Raw genomic sequence first — 22,510 nt, 5'->3', positions numbered from 1 at the left:
CTACATCTCTCCATTCAGAGTATATTTACCCCTACTCTGCTTCCTTTTATTTAACCAGTTCCTATGACTGCTAAGCTTACTAAAGAGTCTGGTGAGAAAGCTTGTTGGAATCTTTTTGAAAGCTGTACTACACTATGTTAACTGGATCACCTCTATTGATATACAGTTGTACCTCAGATTAAGTACTTAATTCGTTCCGGAGGTCCGTTCTTAACCTGAAACGGTTCTTAACCTGAAGCACCACTTTAGCTAATGGGGCCTCCTGCTGCTGCTGCGCCGCCGGAGCCCAATTTCTGTTCTTATCCTGAAGCAAAGTTCTTAACCTGAAGCACTATTTCTGGCTTAGTGGAGTGTGTAACCTGAAGCGTATGTAACCTGAAGCGTATGTAACCCGAGGTACCACTGTACTTGCTGACATTCTCAATACTTTCCACTAGTTTTCCTGAAAAAAACCCTCTTCCCACAGAAGAAGTTTAATATAAGGATGGAATCAGAGAAAGTAAATACCTGCCCAAGTGCAAGCAGTAACCAGAGGATCACAATATTTATTGTTCTGGTCAGTCAAACTCTCCACTAACACATGGCGAACTTCCTCCCAAGAGCAGCAAGATGTCCTTCTCTTCTTCGGCAACACAAACTACTAGCTGCCTCTAGTGCAAAGATTTCCTGTGGTGTTTCTTTAAAAGCAAGACAGACTTTGGCTATGTCTACGTTTACTTTAGCTGCAAAAGCCCAACCTCAGGCCAGCCTGGGGCAGAGAATGTGGAGGTCAACAGAAACTGGGGCGGGTTCTATCAAATGGGGAGTCCCACAGATATCACCTTACCTCTTCCGTATCCTACAAATTCCCTACAGTGGGAATTCATCATGTTCAGTTTTTCACAACTTGGGGGCACTGAGATTAATTCAAGCTGGGATTCTTACAAACAGATTCTTACCAACAGAAAATATAGGCCACTGTACTGGTGGAGTGGGGGGAGAAGAAAGAGGACCCTTTCCATTGAAAGCCATGAATGCAGTGTTCACAACAACTTTTCCATGTGAGGGTGTTGTTTTGTTGGGCCTTTCCATTTGTCAGTGCTGTTATAAGGTTGTGTGGATGCTTCCCAAAGGAAGAGTGAAGCTGCTCTCACTCTGTCACACTGCCCAGGTACTGCTGTTGGTCCCCAGCTGCTGATTTATCAGGTTCCCCAAGACATTTTGCAGCTAGACTCCCCTGGAGGATGCTCTATCCCTTCAGACGTGATGGTACAAATGGCAAAAGGTTGAGGGTGGCTGCCCTTCTTCCCCCAGAACACAGAGTCACAGCTTAACTCACAGCTCAGGTTAAACAGAGAGAAGCACATTTGGCCCAAGGCCACCCAGATAGCTGCAGGGCAGAAAAGAGGTTTGAACCCGGATTTCCTTCATTAAAACCTGAATCTCAAGCCATCACACACCATGTGATGTATACCTTCAGTATACCTGAAGGAGCGTCTTCACCCCCATCGCTCAGCCTGGACACTGAGGTCCTTCTCCAAGGGTCTTCTTTTGGTTCCCTCACTGTGAGAAGCAAAGTTACAGGGAACCAGGCAGAGGGTCTTCTCGGTAGTGGCGCCCTCCCTTCAGATGTCAAGGAGATAAAGAATTACACAACTTTTAGAAGACATCTGAAGGCTGAAGTATTGGGAGGTTTTTAACACTTGATGTTTTTATTATGTTTTTAGATATGGGGGAACCCAGCCAGATGGGTGGGGTTATAAATAATATTATATTGTATTGTATTATATATTAAGTGTTGTTGTTGTTGTGGCTATCAGGGCTATTTTTCACAATAGATAGCAAGTGTGCTAGCCAAGCATTCACCACTGCATTTCCCCCTCTGCAAAGCCTTCTTCAGGATGTGCCTGAGGCATCTGTGGGGCTAGAATATCCAGCATGAGCCCAGGGTCACCACTAGAAGCTTTACTCAAGCCAACTGGCCTAATTCTTGCAGCACAAAGGAAGCAGCCACCATTAGGTTAAAGCACAAGACACAGAGCCTATCCTGTCCTGAGTACCCAGAGAGTGAATTCCTGGAGTTCTCCAGGAAAACAGTCAAAAGGGTCAGAGGAAGGCAGAGGTGGTTGACCTCTGCACTGCCCAGGCCGCTTCTTTTGAGTAAGGTGATAAGAGAGCCCCAGCTTCCCCTTCCTTCATCACCTTGTGTGAGCACAGTGGCATTTGCTAGGATATTATCTTAAAGGCAGTATAGTTCTTTTAGAGGGCAGGGAAAAGAGACAGAAACCATCCTAAAGATCTCCAGAAGGTACTCAAGAAACCTTCAGAACCATTTCAAAGCATAATCCCCAGGTAGTACAGGTTTTGCCACTCCCAAACTCTACCTTTAATCGCCCCCTCTTGAAGCTCCAATTCTCTCCCATCCCACCCTCAAATAACCTCCAACCCCGAATGTCCAGCACTCCCCCAACTCTGTCCCTGAGCACGCAAGGCAAACACTTTCCCTGCTGCCTGCTAAGTCCTCTACCTCCAAAGCACCCACAACCTTCTTCCTCCAAACTGCAGACTAGCCCAGGAAGGTTGCTTGAAGATGTATTAATAACTTATGAAAATGGGTGCTGTGTGTCCTTTCTTGTTTGGTTTGGTTTCCACACTTTGCTGCACACCAGAGATCCTTCCCAACAAACAAACAAACACCCACAGGAAGCCAAGAAATATCTGGAGAATATTACAGAAACAAAAGCTGGAGTAAGACATGTGCCAAGTGCCACAACAGGGGAGTTTCTCTGCAAAGTGTGGAGTGAGAAGGACTAAAATTAGGGGCAAAAATGCAAGGCATGCCCCACAGAGTCAGCTCCTGCAGGAAAGCCAAGTGGCAACAGGGACAGAATTTTACACTGGAGCAGGAAGCAGGGGTGTATATGTGTGTGCATATTCCGCAGAAAAATAAATGTGTGTGGGGAAGGGGAAAGTTGTGACATAAATGTCACTAAGTGTGCCAATATATTTATTTGGAGAAGAGCAGTCCAGAACACGGCTGCTGTGTTTATTAGTCCCACTGACACGGGGGGTGGGGTGGAAAAGAGAAAGCATGCCGAAAAATTCTGTTAAAAAATAAACAGCGGGCACAAAGGAGAGACTCAAACACCCAGAGACAAGATCTGGTCTGACAGCATGTGGTGGAGGTGAGGGGGAGAAAATGTCACAGAGGGCAGCAACAAAGAACCCAGAGATTCCTAATTCCGCCACACGAATAACTGGGAATGCTGCCAGAGCAGACAGTCTGATAGCAGAATCTTAATTGCAATCCTTGCAGCAGTTAATCCAAATCGAAGGCCCCAGTAATTTTGCTGAAGTTGCTCCACATGCATGCATGCAGGCAGATAATAATTTATTATTTGTACCCCGCCCATCTGGCTGGGTTTCCCCAGCCACTCCGGGCAGCTTCCAACAAAGACCAAAAATACACTAAAATGTCACACATTAAAAGCTTCCCTGAACAAGGCTGCCTTCAGATGTCTTCTGAATGTCAGGTAGTTGTTTTCTCTTTGAAATCTGATGGGAGGGTGTTCCACAGGGCGGGCGCCACTACCGAGAAGGCCCTCTGCCTGGTTCCCTGTAGCTTTGCTTCTCGCAATGAGGGAACTGCCAAAAGGCCCTCAGCGCTGGACCTCAGCATCCGGGCAGAACGATGGGGGTGGAGACGCTCCTTTAGATATACTGGGCCGAGGCCGTTTAGGGCTTTAAAGGTCAACACCAACACTTTGAATTGTGCTCGGAAATGTACTGGGAGCCAATGTAGGTCTTTCAAGACCAGTGTTATGTGGTCTCGGCGGCTGCCCCCAGTCACCAGTCTAGCTGCCGCATTCTGGATTAGTTGTAGTTTCCGGGTCACCTTCACCTTCTGGGTATACTTGAGTATACCTGCCTGCCACTCGGGAACATTGCTTCATGTGCCTGATGACGGTTCACAAAGGTTTCTGTCCTAATAATCCTGCTAGGCCTTGGTGTTCCTTTCTGGTGCTTGCTGCTACAGACCAACATGGCTGCCCCTCTGCAAGTTGTTTAGTTTGGGAAGTGCAATCTTAAAATGACATCATTGGTTCTGTTGTGACATCATCTGGATTCCAAGGTACAGCTATATGACAGCACGAACTGTAACCCCAAAAATGAATTCTTCCTTTCACAGGTTGACATCAAAACAAAAATGGATCTAGGAAGTAGTGACATATGGTTGTGTAATTTAACAACCACAGTCAGGCTCTGTGGGAAGCTGAGCTGGAGAGAGGGAGCACCTCCGGTGGACAAAGCTTTCCAGCAGTGACACCATTTCTGAAACACGCTAGGTGACCAGCACACATGCATGTCGGGAGAGACTTCACAGTATCGGAGCAGGCACTTCATAGCCAATGTGACAACACAACTACGTTGGCTAAAGTTGCATTTTGCATTAGAGGGCATTTGCTAAGCAGCCGCGACTGCAGTGACAACATTTATCTTTAAATGATTATCCCAGCCCGTTTTACTAGGACGCTTCACCTGTGCCATTTCACTGATCAGTGATTCTAAAAAAACCCGGTTTATTTTGCAGCCTTCTGTGCAACACCTGAGCCAAATCAGCAAGGCTCTGAAATGCTCTGCAATAAGGAGAGCCAAGTGCGCATGCTTTCAGCAGGATACACTGTCCAAAGACAGATCAATGACATCTTAAAAGAAGAGGCATCCCTTGACTGAGCCACTGCTGATCCTTTTGTATTCTGGTCTGTGCTCAGTGGCTCCCATCCTGCTGCCAGAAGCCCTCCGTCTTGAAAGGGCCACATATGGACCCTGACCCACTGAGAAGACTTGGCAGTTGCTCTGTCTAAAGATCTCTCTTGCTTCTGGAGTAATAACACATGAGGAAGGGGGGGGGCATCTAAGTGCCGTAAAGAAGTCAGTTGACTTCTTGGCTGCGGTGATGACTTAATTCTGACAATTCAGTCAATCATCTAGTCTCATCCCAGCCCCAAGGTGGGGAGGAAATCCCTTTCTGGCACCTTAAAAACAGGGAGTTCCTTAGTGCTCTTTTTCTCCTTTCTACTCCAAGTTATCACACTGGACCCAGCTACTTATTTAGATTTCAGTCAAAACAGCTTTAAAGATACAGGAACATAAAAGTCAAGACAGAAGACTTCCTTTTGACTGTCCAGAACTTCCAACCACTCTTCTTTATTGGATGGCTCCAGGTTCGAGAATGTTGAGAGATAGAGAAAAACTTTTATTTAGATTCCTTTCCTAATCATCCTAGGTAGGGGATAAATTTATGTGCTTAGTGATAAGCCACAATGATCCCAAATATGGAATTTGCCCTTTTCACAGCTGCTGCAAAATGGGTCAACATTTTCATTGAGCTATACACTGTGACCCCAAGACCTCTTTGCTGGTCAGTCACTGCCAGTTCAGATCCCATGAACATGTATGTGAAGTTTTACCTCCAGCATGCATCAATTCACAATTGCTTGCACTGGATCACATTTGCTATCTTAATGAGTAATAGAGCCACCCGCCCAGTTCAGAAAGATCCTTTTGGAACGCCTTGCAATCCCCTTTCATTTTTATCACCCTAAACAAGTTGGCATCATCAGCATGCTTGGCCAAAATATTGCTGAACCATTAATACATAAGATAAAAAGCGCCTGTCCCAATACCAATCTTTGGAGGACCCCACATTCTATATCCCTTAATCAGGAGAACTGTCCATTTGTTCCCTCTGCCTGCTTCCTGTTTCTTAGCCAATTCCTGATCCACAAGAGGACTTAGGAATCCTTGGTGTGGTACTTTGTCAAGAGTTTTTGGGAACTCCAAGTATACAGTGTCTACCAGATCATGCCTTCATCATCACCACCACTTATTAAATTATGAATATTGTCTTGATGGAATAATTGCATCATAAGGGAGGATATATAAATCAAGTAATAAATACAAAAAAACAGGGTAAAAATATTTCCAGCATTTCTCTGTGGGTCTCCTACAATCCTAGGTAAATGTCAACCTTCAGGAACATATTTATTTATATCATTTTTATGCATAAACTATATTCAAAGTGGCTAATACAGTGGTGCCTCGCAAGACGAAATTAATCTGTTCCGTGAGGCTCTTCGTATAGCGGTTTTTTCGTCTTGCGAAGCAAGCCCATTGACAGCTTAGCGGATTAGCGCTATTAGCGGTTTAGCGGCTTTTAGCGGATCAGCTGATAAGCGGCTTAGCGGCTTAGGAAAGGGGGGGAGGGGAAAAACCCGCAGGAACTCGCAAGACATTTTCGTCTTGTGAAGCAAGCCCATAGGGAAATTCGTTTTGCGAAGCGCCTGCAAAACGGAAAACCCTTTCGTCTAGCGGGTTTTCCGTCTTGCGAGGCGTTCGTCTTGCGGGGCACCACTGTAAAACCATTAAAATAACCAGTTGCAGGAGAAAAGCCACAAATACTACCCATAATAGCAGAGGTATTTAGCTGAATCAACCTCAGGATAGGGAATTTTTAAGAAATAAAGCATAGCAACCCTCACAGATCAAAGGCCTTCCAATATAGGCGACTCTTAATTGTCCATCTGTATGCAAGAAGAAAACCAGCTTTTAGATAACCTCTGAGCTGCCCCATATTTAAGCAATTCAATCCGGTCATTCCTTCTGAGGGGAGGCAGGTGACTCCACATGCATTTAAAGGGGAATCTCCCCATCATCACACGAGTGGCTCTAACAAAAAGCTTTGCCCCTCACTTCTACTGTGAAATGAGCGTGGCTTCTCCTTCAGAAATACAGAAGGCAGAAGCTGTGTGCAAACTCACCCAGGCCACTGATGGTGTGTGTCAAGTCACTGGCCTCTAGCAGGATAGGTCCGTTTTCTTGCTGGCCTTCTTCCTTGTAGTACAATTTGTAGCCCTGGATAGCTGCCGTGTCTTCCAAATCTTTTTGCCAGCTCACCGTGATTGTTGTGCAGTTCAGGGGCTCCAGACGCAGCTCAGGAGATTTTGGTGCTAGGAAAAGAAGGGGAGTTGTTTTTCACATTGGAGGAACAAGCAGAAAACAAGGAAGCTGCCTTATCTTGAGTCAGACCATTAACCCACCTAGATCAGCCTAGAAATGTCTCTCCCAGGCATGCCTGGAAATGCCAGGGAGTTTCTCCCACACACCATCACTGAGCCATGGCTCTTCCCTTCCTGTAAAACCCCTGGGAGGTCCAGTGCATCACACCCACGGCTACACAGCCTACAGAGCCAGTACAAAGTCTGTGCAAAACTAATGCCCCATATCATAAAATGCAGGTGAAATGAGTTCATGAAGCAGCAAATATAAACTTCAGTTGAGCCACAGGGATACAAGGACAACACTTCAAAGGAAAGGACACCAGGGGCAATTCAGGTTAGCTTGCTAGAGATGTTCTGCAGTGACTTCAGTTGAAAAGTCCATTATTTGGGCATATATTAAATTGAAAAGATGACACACCTTTGACACTCGTGGCTTTCGGCGTGTGATGAGAAGTCCACAGGGAGGCCTCTCCCCAGCCAATCCGAGTTGCTGCAGAGATACGAACCAAATAGATGCTGTCGGGCTTCAGGCCCCCTAAAAGGTGTTCGTAGGTCGTGCCTGGGAGCTCCAGAACCTGGACGGTGCTCTCGGTGCTGAGTCGAAATGACAAGCGGAACGAGACGACCTGGCCTCGCCGGTACTTGGCTGGAATCGGCAGCCAGGAGATGAGAATATCTGTGGGGCTTTGGCTTGTCAAGCTGATCTCAGGAGCCCTCAGAGGGACTAAGAGGAGGAGAAGCAGAAAGAAGAATAGTTTTCCCTCTGATATAACACACCCTCTCTCACACACACACACACTTTAATTGTTTTTTAAACAATTAAATTAACAGTTGCTTTTTCTGTTTTTAGCTGTTTAGCACCTTGAGTCCCTGTCAGAGAAAAGGCAGGATATACTGTATTTTTTGCCCTATAGGACGCACTTTTTCCCCTCCAAAAATGAAGGGGAAATGTGTGTGCGTCCTATGGGGCGAATGCAGGCTTTCGGTGAAGCTTGGAGAGCGAGAGGGGTGGGTGCACACCGACCCCTCTCGTTCTCCAGGCTTCGGGGACCTCTCCGCAAGCAGCGGGAGCGCTCCCGCTGCTTGCGGAGAGTGGCCTGCATGCTGAAGCCTGCGCGCGCTGAGCTCAGCGCGTCCAGGCTTCGCGGACCTCTCCGCAAGCAGCGGGAGCCAGCGCTGGGCTCCCACGGCTTGCAGAGAGCTGCCTGTTTGGGGGCTGGGGTCGGGGGAAGCTCGGGCCTCCCCCGCCCCAGCCCTGCGCCTGGGGGGAAAATAATTTCCCCCCCTTTATTTCCCCCCAAAAAAACTAGGTGCGCTTTATGGGACGGTGCGTCCTATAGGGCGAAAAATACGGTAAGTATTATTTTTTTTAAAAGAACTTACTGTCTTCCAGGGTGTGTTGTGTCACATGGTCAGACATTTGGCTGGCTCCCATCGGCATGTAGGCCACTATGTAAAAGGTGTAGTTGCTGGCAGGCTCCAAGTCGTCAATAATATAATGTGTTGTGTCGTTTCCAATAACAACTTGATATTCTTCATTATTTAAACCTGGAATGCAGAAAGTACAGAAACAAATGCACCTGAAACCTCTCTGCAGGATTATATGTTTAAGGCTGCGATCTTATCAACATTTACCTGGTAAATCGCCCTAAGCCAGGCAAGAATAAATCAAAGAGATTTCCTTGTATGTAATGAGGTTTAGGATTGAACTACAAGGTGGCATTCTCACTTGGAAGTAAGTCCAACCACTAAAAATGGGGCATTTCTGAGAAAAATATTTGGACTGGGTCAGAATGGGGTTTCTTTTGTAGTCTGAGTGAAAGCAGTTTCATGCTACCAAACTGTGCCTTGCTACAGAACATGGGGCTTTGGGATGTGCTGAAGAGAAAGCTCTCTGCAGATGTGCTGATTCAGCTCAAAAACTCCATTCAGAAAACTAAACCACAACAAACTGTGAAGAGAAAGCAGGAAGGCACAAGAGGGAGCCATCACAGCCTCTGGATCTCCTGTTTTATGGCCCCTCTCATTTTGGACCCTGGGGGTGGTGAGTGCTCTGCTGTGGCTGCTTAAAAACACCAACCATATCAAAGCGAAGATGCTCTGGACTCCTGGCCCCCCATTTTAACTCAAATGATCCTGTTAATAGATTTGTTCTGTTTGGTGCACACAGGACTGTGTACCTGTTTTAGTTCGGGGACAGAGAACAAGGATTAGTTTAAAACATGCTTTTCCTCCTTAATGAGTGCAGCAATTTACATCCAAACGTGCCCCATAAATGCATGGTAGGCTTGGTGGGGCTTTGTCCTGCTTCATTCCTATAGAGCAAAGCTCTAAAGCAGAAAGCAGCTGGTGGCGGCAGCCAGAGGCCCTTCCTTAATGCACAATTCATGCCAAATTGCTTGTCAACTTTGTGAAAAAAACAAAAACCCACAAACCTCGCTCCTTGAAGCAGTTTAAGCCTCCCCTCCTAAGAAGAGAACCTCTCTACAAACTGAACAACAAAAATTCCACCAGTCGGTTTTCCCACCGTTTTGAGTTAACTTGATAGCATTTTAATTAGGCAAGATTATGAGCATCTCACAACACCCTAATTAATGGCTGGTTAATTAGGAACTGCATGGCACGATTTCTGACCTGCTACACAGGATCCCTGAACCCAAACTGAAAGGGCTCCTTCTTGTCTTGAATAGCTGGGAAGACTCCATGGGGAGGAAAGGAGGCCCCCGCCTAGAAGAGGCAGCAGAGAAGACAAGGCAGGCACCCCCTCCCTCCCACCCAATCAGCCATTCCTTTGTTCCTTTTCTTAATCGCTAACAAGGAATTAACATGCTCCCTCATCAAGTCCCCATTCTCCCTAGTACCACAAACATCTCCCCTGCCCCAATTTGAAATACTTTTTTCTTTTCTTTAAGTAGCTCTCAGCAGACACCTGTTTGTTTTCTCTCTCTGCTACCTCTGCCCCTAGCCCAATCTGTATTCAATGCTAACTTTTATTATTCGGCCTGTGAGGCAGGTGGGGGGGAAATATGACCAGATTTTTGGAGCATATTTTAGAAATGCTGCATTTCTTTACAGTGAATGGAGCAAAATCGGGCTTGTGTGAAAAGTGCAGCGCTTTGTCAACAGGAAGTGGGAGAAACTTCTCGGCTTTCCCTCCATGGACAGTGCAGTTACAAACAAGGACGTCAGAAGAGCTAAGCTGATGTTGGATCAGACTCCAGCAACTGGGACTCAGAGGCACATTGCATCTGACCCCGGAGGTGGCACGTAGACCTACCCACCTCATTTTTTGCATGGGGAAGATTGTGCTGGAGCATCAAGGTACATATTTTTTCAGCCACTCCCTTGCTCGGTACCTTTATAGGGAGGGGTTGTTGTCTGAGAATTTCCCCTTCCTCCTGCTCACTGATTTATTTTGGGGGGTGGGCTGGGACTGGCCTGTCTTTATGGAGCGTGATAGTTGTATTTGGCTTTTAGGTGGCTGTTGTTTTAAGATGGCAGGAGTTTGCTGTCTTACATTTTTGCATGCTGCATTTTATTGCTTGAATTTTGTCTTTGTGTTAACCCTTGTGAGCTGCAGAGTTTTTTTCAGTGGAAAAGGCAGCATAGGAGTAAATGCTAGCTAACTACTTCAAACAAGAGCCTGTGAGACCAGATACACCTCCGGCAATTCAAGAGTTCCCACAAAGTTCCCAGAGTGCTTCAGGACAGGCTAAGGATTCTGCTGCTGCTACAGCAGCTGAACCAGGGACTATCCACTTTGTGCGGCAGACAAGGCCAATTAACCAGGGGAAAACAACAGCCAAGTCTTGCTTTTAACCAGCCCATCAGTTATCAAACAGTTAACGTATTGTACCCATATAATTTCCAGAAACCTTCAGTATTTATTCTGGCAAGACAGAAGCTGGTCTATAAAAGTAGAAGTAGAAGTAGAATCCTTTACACTTCCACCTACAAGACCAGGCTCCTATGGGGAGATGGGCCTCCTCAAGTGACCCCAGGCGATTTAAAAGGTTGAAACTGGCACATAAACCATGTCTAGAAGCCAACAGACAACTCCAGATCTCGTAAGACTGGAGTTCTTCAACAGTCATGACCATCTATTCCCTGCTAAAAAGTGGAATTCTGCCTCCATGGCAGAAGCCTCTAAATACTCTTAAATGGCAGCCCCACATACAGCATGTTGAAGTAATCTAGCTTGGAGGGTATAGCAGGAAGGGTGACAACTACCATATCCTTCCTCCATTGGTCAATCTGAATGTAAGCAACTGAGTCTGGGGAAGATATTGAAGTGCCATTATAGGCATACATGCATCCAAACACAGTCTGGGGCCCAACAACCCACACAGGATATAAACTTGATTCATCAGTGGAAAAGTAATGACACATCAATTAAAGCTGGCTTTCAAAACATACTGGAAGTATAAAATGCCACATGCTATTTGATCTCATTAAAATAGGCCCAGCGACTTCTCCATACATTCATTTCAAGGGAACCACAAGCCAGATATTGTATTACTAGCACCTAAAACCCCACAGATTAGGCAGCACATTACAATTCTTCATATGATTTATCCCAGTGGTGTCAGGTTAATATTTAATATTTAGAGAGCAAAAGGTAAATAAAAGGAAATGCTGCAGAAGTCTATGGAGGAACTTGCATGAGCCAGAGGAGAAATATTCCAAGAGGGCTCTCTGCACCTTTCCAGTCAGGGAGGAAGGATGCTGGTCCTCAAGACTGCAGCAGATTCATTAGCCCTTGCCCTCAAAAAGGCCCAGAACCATCCATTCTATAGGGAAGGCTCTTGTGCCCGAAATATGGAGGAGCCAAGCAGCAGCTCAGGGTGCTCATCAGACAGATACCATACTTACCTTCTGCCTTCATGTAGTGCACTGAGTAAGCGATGACTTTGTCTGAATTGTAAAGTGGCCTCTCCCAGGCCAGAAGGATGGCTGAACTTGACATAGTTTCTGCGTGGACATTGCAAGGGGCACTGGGCCGGTCTTCGGACAGAACTACCGTCAATCGTGCCCTGGACAGGATGGAGCCCTGGCTGTTCTCAGCCATGCACTGGTAGATGGCGTCATCTTCAGGGATGATCTGGTTGATCACCAGTTTGCTAGACAGACAGACAGACAACAAGAGCCCAGGGAAAAATTAAAAAGAAGCAAGAACAGACTGTCCACCAACTCAGCTTCATATATTTGCACCGTTGGTTTTACATTTACAGATTTATTTTTATTTATTTTTTAAAAGTGATTGGATTTACCATGTACAAAACAAACAAACATTAAAACCAGTGGTTGGACATTTCTCGTGGTGACAAGGGTGTGACAGACATAAGTTTGTTATTTAGTACCATTGCTAGGGATTTATTCTGCTCACTCCTATTAAAAAGGCACATAAAATAATGGAAAGAACATGATTGGAATTATTCAAAATTAAAAAAACAACCAACTGCAAAGATGCTCCAATCTACATGCCACACTGGAATGAACACAGTGCCACGCCATCCATGGGTCAGACCTGCCAATTCTTCACTGTGATACCGCCAAATCCACCTCCCTGCCTTGGGAGGAGCACCTCTACCCGCAGGTCCTCAATAGCTCCAGAGTCATTGGGCAGATGGCCATTCTCACCTGTTGTACATTTTGATTCTGCCGTTGGAATGGATCTTCCTCCCGTTCTTCAGCCAGGACATCTTGGGTGCTGGGATGCCTTCTGCCTGGCAGGCAAAACGAGCTGTGCCAGCTCGAGGCCTCGTCAAGCTTTCTGGCCACTCCACAAACGAAGGGGGAGCTGAGGGATTATGAAATAAAAGTTGAAACCAAAATCTTTCTCAGGCAAGATCCCAGAATTTGTTAAACCTCCCCCTTTCCTCTAGAGTCTTTCCAAATGCAGAGCACCTGGGGGCAGAGTTACAAGGCACCTTTGTCCGGAGTGGCTTTCTTGTGGGAAGAGGGAGGAACAGGAAGCAGTTGCAAAGTAGGAGCCATTTTTAATGAGATGCTATTTGGCTATTTTACAGGTGTTCCATACCCTACTTCATCACCCACCACTTCAAGCCTCTGGGTTAGGACAGGCATGAAATTTAAGATCAAGTGACACATGAGTGGATCTCTGCTTCTGTGCCAATATAAAATGCCTCCTGTAGAGCATTTCTACAGAGCCTCCTCATCTGGTTTATTTTCACAGTTCAGCCCCCCCCAGTCCAAGCAACAAGACCCTTCACTCAACAGGAAGGCTTTGTTCCAGAGTAACACAGTATGCTTGTGCTGCCTGGGACTGGTGGTAATTGTAGTTAAAAACACCAGAGTACACCAGGTTCTCAAAGCCTGATGTTGCATGAGCAACGCCATTTCTTCAGTGGCTAAATCTGCTTCACACCCAACCCTGAGAGGCTTTCAAAGTCAGCTCACCTAGCACAACAAGTGTTGCCATCGCAGTGGTGAAGTTGCGCGTGCCAGGAATTGTAGCACGGCAGATGTAAACTCCAGAGTGCTGTACTTTCACATCCGAGATCATGAGATTCCCATTCCCAAGCACACGAGTGTTGAAAACGTCAATGGATTTATGGTCTGTTTGGGGACAACAAGCCAGCAATGAAGATGTTATTTGGTGGTGGATAAACCAATTCCACCTTCTGGAGTCCCCCTTCATTGTCCAGGTTCTCTTTGTGATGGCTCAACACCAGTCTACACTTTAGCAAAGAATCCAATCCAGGGGTGGCTAAACTGTAGACTTTCCATCAGCCCACATGGCCAATGGTTAGGGGTGATGGAACCTGCAGTATCTGAGAGGACCACAATATCTGAGAGGACCACAGGTGAGCCACCTCCAGTCTAATTCATTCTAGAATTTGTGTGATGGACATCCAGCTAGTTAGAATTGGGTGAAAGCATCCTGACCTGATCCCAAACACTTGCAAAGGCGTAACCTCTTCAGTCCTGGAACAGTGCTGATGTTACCCTTGGCATTCCCATGCTTCCTGCTTCTTAAACACTTTCCAACCACTGTAGCGAAGCTGACCCCAACAGACAACATCCAGTTCCAGACATCCCATTTGTGAAGCGGCAATGGCCACCAGATCCTTCTACACAAGACAAAGTCTTGCCTGCAGTGCTGTTGCTCATCAGCTGCAATCCTGCTTCTTTTACATCATGCAAGCTTTGCATTGGCACAGCTGACTCTGTGGGGCCTGGGAAGCTTTAAGAGCAGGGCCACAGCTGCAGTTTGGGGAAAAGCTTCCATATGCTCCAAAGGGAGCTTTTCTTCTATGAAGACAGCAGGCGCAGAGGCCAGAACCTCACTGGCGTCACAGCAGTGGCAAAAGAATTAATCCCTATGCCAGAGTCTTAGTCTGGATGATATTTGGCCTGCAACTGCAGAGGAAAAGGCATTCCACCTGAAATTAATGGAAGCTTCTTTACCCACTTCGAACAGAAGACACAGGGGGCCCATTTGGATGAGCAAGGAGCAAAGGAATCCTATCCACCATCCTAAGATCCTGACCCACAATAGCCTTTCCCAATATACACCTGCAGTTTGCATGGGGTGGGGTTTATATCTTACTGGAGTGAATGGGAGGCTTTACCTGATGCAAAGTGCAAGCATGGGCCTCCCAATCTGGACCAGGACCACAGGGGAAGAGGAAGGGGGTTGGAAACAGATTGTGGGTGTAAGAGAATGAATGGATGAAGGAGGTGCATGTTTCTGTATGTAAATGGGTGGTTGCGTGCACATAAGAGAGATTGTGAATGAATGGAGCATGTGCTTGTAAGCATGTGAATGGTTGGAGGGGAGGGGCCATGTGGTGTGTGCGAGAAAAAATATGAATGGGGCATGTTGTGTGTGAGACATTCCGGCACCCCCACACCACTGGCATGTGACCCTCAACATAGGAAGCTGCCTTCTACCAAGTTAGATCACTGGATCCATCTAGCCCAGGATTCTCAACCACAGACCTAGTGGTGCCTCTTCAGGGTTTCAGGCAGGGAGTCTCTCCCAGACTGACCTGGATGTGCCACCATTGGAGCCTTCTGCATGCAAAGCAGATGCTCTGCTACTGAGCTTAAGCCCTTCCTCATGCATGACCCCTGGAGGAATGCAGCTCCTTCTACCCCACTGCTTTAGAGGATGGAAAGTGGCTGTCAACTTTCCTACACTCTTTCCACACTGACTAGTCTGTGGAGAAACTCTTGCCTCCTATTAGGATTCTCCTCCAGCACTTATCTCAGCATTCATTTGATCACTGCACTCCCAGCCCCCAACCTGCCCTCATGGTTCTACAGCAATAGTGTGAAAACACACATTGGAAACAAGAGGAACCCCTGGACCATCTCTTTCTCTCCTTCCTTTTCCTCATCTGGCACAATGATGGTGGAAATGAAAGAGGAGACCATCTTTAATTTGCCCAAAGTGAAGAGCCAAAGATTGGTTTCAGGACTCACCTAAACGGCTCCAGGAAACAATAGGCTTTGGATTCCCTGTGGCAATGCATTCAAAGATGACAGTTTGGTGGAGGGAAGTTGTGATGTTCTGAGGACCAGCTATGATGGATGGCTTGTGGAAAAGCTTAATGTTGGAGGCTTAAAAAAATAAGAAGCACAAGCAAGCAGAGAGTTAAATGGAAATGCACAGCTGACATACACGCAGAGACCCACCAAACATGAATGTGGCACAGCAAGTCTTAGGACCAGGCCCCAAGTTATGAAGGAATAGACCCGCAGTGAAAATCTGGGCAGTTGTCCCATGAGGGAAGTCAGTGCCTGCAGGTGATGCAATGGAGCAATGCTAGAGTCAACAAGATATTATCAGGATACCTGGGACAACCGTGAGCATCGCCTCCACACTTTTGCGCCGGCTGGCAACTGTTGTGGCGACACAGCGATAATTCCCAGCATCCTTCTGTTGAACGCCATAGATCTGCAGCACTCCCGTCGGCAATGCAGTTATTCTGAAAGGATTGTGGAAAGGGAGGGGAGAAGAGTTTCAGAATGAATCAGAGAACCAGTGTGATGAGCAGAGCAGGGTGCTGAACTTGGCCCCAGGGAGACCAGAGTTTGGATCCCTGCTCAGCCATTAAGCTCACTGGGTGACAGCATGTTCTCTCAGCCTAACCTCAGTCCCCTAATAAAATGGGACAACCCCTGCACACACTGCTGCCCTGAACGTCTTGCAAGAATGGTAAGATGCAGATGTAATAAATAGGTTTAGTGCAAGAGAACCAAGTATCCGTACCTGTCCATGGCTATTGGCAAGGTTGTCCGATTCACCTCCCAGGTGATGATGGCAGGAGGGTTGGCAGAGATTTTGCATGCAAAGCGAGCCACACTCCCTTCATGCGCCTCCACTGGAAGTGGCTGAATTTCAAATGCAGACATAGCTAAAAGAGGGGGAGAAAAATGAAAGCTTGAGAATTAACACAGAAAACAAGCAAAAAGCAAAATGAATACATTATCCTATTAAGAAGAACACATTCTTTTCTTCTTTAAGAAAACAGCCTCTAAAGAGAGATCAATTTAGACAACAGATGAATGAACCAGTCTCACAAGGATATATCCTTGCAACTAAACTGAAATTCCATTAAGAATGCACTTAATTTGCCAAATGCTGCTATAACGCATGAATTTTTTTTACATGCAAACATTTCCCAGGCAATTGGCAAAACCCATTTTCGGCTGCACCAGGAACCAGTCAGAGATTAGGCACGGTGGCTCTCTGCCACATAGATACATACACTCACATGAAGTCCCTACTGCAGCCAACACGTGACTCTTTAAAGTGCTTTCTCTAGAGTAGCCTTCTCCAACCTGGTGCCCTCCAGCTGTTTTGGACTAGAACGCCCATCATCCCCAGCCAGGTTGCTCTATAGAGGTTACTTTAGGCAAACGAGAGCTACTGCAATGACCTCCTGCTACAATGGGTGGGTTACAGAAATCCTAGCCAATCAGTCATATGGGTTTTAGTCAATTAGCCAATCAATTAATGCATTACATTTGCATATGAGTAAAAAGTAACCAAGTAAGTTCTGAAGTAAAACAACAAACAAAACACAGCCCTTTGTTAATAGACAATGTACTACTGCCAGTTTCCACAGACCGCTTCCTGAAAACCCCACATCACCCTCAGCTGGGATCTCCTGCAAAGCACCAGGAAGCAAGGGGCACAGTCTACTGTGAGAATGAATCACTACTTTCCCCCTACTTTTTACTTTACAAGATATTGGTGTGAAATTTTTTTTAAAGCAACAACCACCAGCAGGTACAGCGATCTCACACACTCAGTATCCAGCCTGCCTAGCTTCCCAAACATTTTTTAAAAAATAAGTTTTTATTAAAGATTTCATCGTTTACAAAAATGCATGCATTGTCTCTTTTTTTCAAGTGATGTTTCATTTGTTGTGAGACTTTGATTTAAAGTCCAGCAGAAATTTCCATAAAGTAGCTCCTCCCATGAGGTTTTTTTTTCAAACCAGCAAATGTGGGCAGCTAAGTAAGATGAAAATGCTGGAGAGGTAGGTGAAGCAAAGAAAAAACACACAAGCACATCACCCCTGGCCACCTCATAAGGAAACCCCACACTCGCTGCAATTAGAAGAGAGGAAGATGGAGGCCTATTTTTTGAGGGGGGGGGAGGGAAAATTCAAGAAACGAGTATAGGCTTCAGTTCATCACTAAACTGAGACACCTTATAGCAGAGTACAGTGGTACCTCGGGTTAAGAACTTAATGCGTTCTGGAGGTCCGTTCTTAACCTGAAACTGTTCTTAACCTGAGGTGCCACTTTAGCTAATGGGGCCTCATGCAGCCACCACCCTATTTTTTCTCATCCTGAAGCAAAGTTCTTAACCTGAGGAACTATTTCTGGGTTAGCAGAGTCTGTAACCTGAAGCATCTGTACCCTGAGGTACCACTGTATTTTTAAAAATGATGTAGTCAATTAAGAAGTTGCAGACCTAGTGCTGATGTTATTGAGAGGCACTGGACAGGTAAGCTGCAGGTGGGATTTATGGCTAAGAAACCTTGGAGGTTAACCATTTGATGAATCAGATGAGGCCAAAATACGCCGGTGATTGCATGAGAGAAAGGTGCCTGCAATCACGATTTCAGGGAAAGAAAATCCAACTCACTTTTCTATGTAGAAAGCTGCACCTGGTAGCAGAGGAAGAGCCCCCACAAAAAGAAGCTGCCCTTTCTTTCTTGTCCTGGGTTGCAAGGGCTACAGGACTACCTTATCTGCAACATTAAGCTGCAAATCTACAAGCCCTAAGACTGATAAGACACAGGCAATAAATGCAAGGTCACTCAGCATAGAAAACAAACATTAAGGACGGGGAAACAAAATGGTGCCTCAAGGCTCAGTTTACTGGAAGACAGAGTAGACCAATCAGCCACTCATTTTCCCGCAGGGCCACTAGAGATGGCAGTGATGGTCCAAATTCTGTTGCAGCATTTTACTTTTCTGCCACAGGCTACCAATGGAACAACACCGGTGCTATTCCCCGCCTCTGATCCCATCACCCCACTGCCAACCAGCTAAGCCTCTTGCCGCAGATGGCACCACACCACTTTTGCCTCACCAGGCTGACAACTAAGAGGGTTCCAAGAGGGCAGAATTTGACTCAAGGGGACTGAAAGTTGCTGACCAGTTTGGCCCTCAGACTTAATTGCTGCAGAAATTGCTTTATACCGCTCTTGGTTTTATGGTATGCAATTTATCTTTAGTAAAAAGCGTTTGTGTCATTGCATCACATGCAATGTTTCCTGGCATGAAAACTACTGTGAAGCACTTATTGGCCAGCCCCATGGAAATGACTTTTCCTTAGGGGTTGTCCCCCCCCCCACCTTTATTGCAACCAAGGCTCAGAAAGGGACATCTAACGGTCCTTTGATTGGGAGAGTGGTTTGGGGGGTTGGCACATGGTACGATTAACAGACAGTTGATTTAATTTCCTTGAGCAGGAGGTTCCCCTAAGCTTTCTTCAAGAGCCACTGCTTTTCAAATCAGGACTGAAAAACATGGGGCTTATCTCTGGGCAACACAGCTTGATTCTCAGTTTACTGGGCTTTACAAACAAAAACACCAAGGAATAAGGCCCTTCATATCTACAACTACAAATGCAAATAAGTCTTTGGAGAATGGGGAGCAGATTACATTTGACTCCTTAAAAGGGAGCCACAAACTTGCAAGAATTCCAGAATCAAAGCACAGAGAGATAATATATTGTCTGCTACTTAATTTAGTAACATAGATGTGTATAAACTTTGTGAGCTGTTTGCAATGCTACCCTACCTGAGTGTGGCAGCAAATAGAGAAACTTCTGTTTACCTGGCCATCTCCTGACTGTCGAAACCAAGATCTTTGTTGTTGCTCTGGCTGTGGTTGTTGCTAAAATTAGGTGGTATTACTATCTGGATATTTTGACTGTTCTTACTTATTGTTACTTAATGTTTTTAATGTATATCATGAGCCACTTTATGAGATTTTTAAATGAAAAATTTACTGCGTAGCAGCTGTGAATAAAGTGAATTCCATGTTAGAAATAATTATTAAATGAATTTGGAAAGAAAACAGCTAATATCACCTTGATTATTTTGGTGTGGCTGCACTTGGAATACTGTGTACAATTTTGGTCACTTCACTCCCAATAGATATTGTAGAGCTCAAAAAGGTTCAGAAAGGGGCGGCCCAAAACGATTGAGGGGATGGTGAAACTCCCCTACAAGGAAAGGTATTTTTTTAGTTTTTTAAACATGTGAGTAACAGGAGACACGATGGAGGTATATAAGAATGTGAATGGTGAGGGGAGAAGTGGGGCCATGCAATGAAGCTGAATGTTGGGAGATGGGATATTCAGGACTAGCAAAATAAAGTGCTTTCTCACACAGAGTACAGTGGTACCTCGCAAGACGAAATGAATTCGTTCTGTGAGTTTTTTCGTCTTGCGAATTTTTCGTCTTGCGAAGCACGGATTTTGGAAAAGCTTCAAAAATCAGCAGAGTCTTCAAAAACCTCAAAAAAGGCTATCACACCACGTGCTATGAGTTGCTCCTCGAAGTCAAGTTGCAACTGCACCCCTGAATGCACCCTGGGTATTAACGGTTTTAAGAAAAAGGAAACAAACTTGCAAGACGTTTTCGTCTTGTGAAGCAAACCCATAGGGAAATTCGTCTTGCGAAGCAACTCAAAAAACGAAAAACTCTTTCGTCTTGCGAGTTTTTCGTCTTACGAGGCATTCGTCTTGCGAGGTACCACTGTATAGTTAAAACTATGGAACTGGCTTCCCAAACAGGCAGTGATGGCAAACTTGGATGGCTCCAAAAGAGGATTAAGACAACATCATTCATGGAAGAGGACAAGGCTCTCGATGGCTACTAGCCATGATGGTTATGTTCCACCACCTCCACTGCCAGAGGTGGAATGCCTCTGAATACCAGCTGTTGGGAGTCACAGGTGGGGAGAATCCTGCTGTTGCACTCAGGCTTCCCCTAATGCACAACTGGTTGGCCATTGTGAAAACAGTGTGTTGCAACGTGGGTATTGGAACTGGTGGAGAAAGCGCACTGCCACTGGAGTCACGATCCCAGTGGGGTGCCATTGCGGCTGCTCCCCACAAGCTGGGCGTCACGCCCCTGAGGGCGCCACACTACATCCCCGGGACACACGCACACCAGCCACGCCCACGCCTGCTCTCCGCCCCCCCAACCAGAGCCCCTGGGTATTGGGCAATGAAACATGTCGCAGAGTGCGTGCAGAGTGGACCACACAGATGGAAACACTGAAGAGACGCAAAGATATCTTTGCAAGGTTTAATAACAACTTCCCAAACACACATCTTACATAGTGTCTACAATCGTCACCCACCAGGGCAGAATAAGGCACATACTGCACATTATATATCATTCACAATTGCTGACACAGCTAATTACAGTGACTTATCAGCACCTGCTACACAGCTGTAAAAACTAGGTCAGGATATGACCCTGGCTTTTAAAGCGGTACACATCCTGTGAAACAATAATGAACCCTAACATTTAAACAAACTATTCAACAGTGGGTCCTCCCTTTGGTCTGATCTTGCTGTGGCAGGGCTCTTCTTGGGTGGGTTGTTATGAGATCAATAGGCTCTGGGTTCTGGAACAGAGGCCAAACCAGGTTTTGAATAAGGACTAAGGTGCTAGTTAAGGACTTGAGCTAAGCAGTCCTGCAACTGAGGCAAGTTGTCTCAGAAACATCTTGGAGCAACCAGCAGAACTCTCTAATCTGGGCAGGGAGTCAAGATAGAAGCCCCTCCACCCACCCACGCACCATCTGTCCAGTTAAAGTGCTGGCGCCCTTGTCTGTAGCGGCTGGTTTTTCAAGCTGTGGGGACTGCTACTCAGGGCTCTCCTGACCCTCCTAGGTACCTGAGTCCAGCAGCAGAGATGTCTCCTCCTCAGGGTTCAGGGGACAAGGTATTGGCTGTCAGATGGTTCATGGTGGAAAGACTGGAGGAACACGGTTGCTGGGGCACCCATAGATGCTGCCCAAATATATCTGTCATTCTCCACAGCCTTCCCCCTCTCTCTTGTTCCTTATTTATTTTTTGTTTATAAGAAGAAATGTTCTCCCAAGAGTTTGCTTTATAGCAGCACCAATCAATCAGTGGTGCTACTGTAACATAAACACAGTGAGTGATAGTTGTTGCTATGGCGGAGCGTTAATATATTTTCCTTTCCCCCTCTTGAGTCCTGTCCACATCTGGGTTCATTCAGAAATAAAATACACACCATGTTTTCAGACCAGTCCCTTGTGGGCAACTGCCTGGAAAAGGGAATCACCCAGACAACTCATGTTTTGGTTTAGGCAGCTCAGTGCTGCAGCGCTTGGGAGGGCAGGGAGCTCATGAAATAGATGAAGAAGTAGCAGCAGCCAATGTTGCCTCTTGTCACCCGGCTGCCAACAGCCTTGGCCCCCACAATGGAAAAGGAATGATGCTTCAGCAAGAAAAGTTTTGGGTTCAGTGTTTTTGTATTAATCGATCCATCTGTTTGATCATCCTTCCTCAACCTGGTGTCTCCCAGATGTCATTGCACTACCATTCCCATCCGTCTCAGCATCACACAGCCATCTTGGCTGGGGTTGGTGAGAGGGGTGGTCCCAAACATCTGGAGAGCAACACTAGTTTGGAGGTGGCGGCTTTTGATCTATTTAACAGCAGCAAGAATGTTGTTTGCCCAGAAATGGAAGGCTCAAATATCACCTCAGAGTATTGAGTGGCTAAGCAAGCTTTGGGAATTAGCTCCAATGCCAAAATTAACATATTATTTAAGATTTAAAACAAAACAAAACAAAACAAAACACGGTATGGACAAAATAGATTTCTGGAAGTCTTGTTTATTTGGTGTTGCCAAATAAATTGTCTCCAAAAAATTCATTGTGGTTTTCATGGTTCATATGCTCTTCTGTCAAATAGTCATGTGAACATA

At 45.9% G+C, this 22,510-nt stretch overlaps 1 protein-coding gene across 2 annotated transcripts in view; it reads right to left on the bottom strand.

Annotated features, from left to right (window-relative positions):
• Positions 1-22,510, bottom strand: part of PRTG (protogenin) — an 85,853-nt gene that overhangs the window by 29,479 nt on the left and 33,864 nt on the right. For both annotated transcript variants that reach the window (XM_081838764.1, XM_081838765.1), the window contains exons 3-11: positions 16,282-16,426; positions 15,864-15,997; positions 15,492-15,629; positions 13,461-13,619; positions 12,681-12,840; positions 11,913-12,160; positions 8,424-8,588; positions 7,459-7,764; positions 6,801-6,989 (exon numbers count right to left, since the gene is read on the bottom strand). In XM_081838764.1, coding sequence (XP_081694890.1) covers positions 6,801-6,989; positions 7,459-7,764; positions 8,424-8,588; positions 11,913-12,160; positions 12,681-12,840; positions 13,461-13,619; positions 15,492-15,629; positions 15,864-15,997; positions 16,282-16,426 — 1,644 coding nt within the window. The remainder of the gene's footprint in view (positions 1-6,800; positions 6,990-7,458; positions 7,765-8,423; positions 8,589-11,912; positions 12,161-12,680; positions 12,841-13,460; positions 13,620-15,491; positions 15,630-15,863; positions 15,998-16,281; positions 16,427-22,510) is intronic.

This window comes from Podarcis erhardii (assembly GCF_964252035.2).
Source record: "Podarcis erhardii genome assembly, chromosome: 14".
NCBI lineage: Eukaryota > Metazoa > Chordata > Lepidosauria > Squamata > Lacertidae > Podarcis > Podarcis erhardii.
The sequence above is the reverse complement of the archived record's forward strand: the minus strand, read 5'-3'. Positions and strand labels throughout refer to the sequence as shown.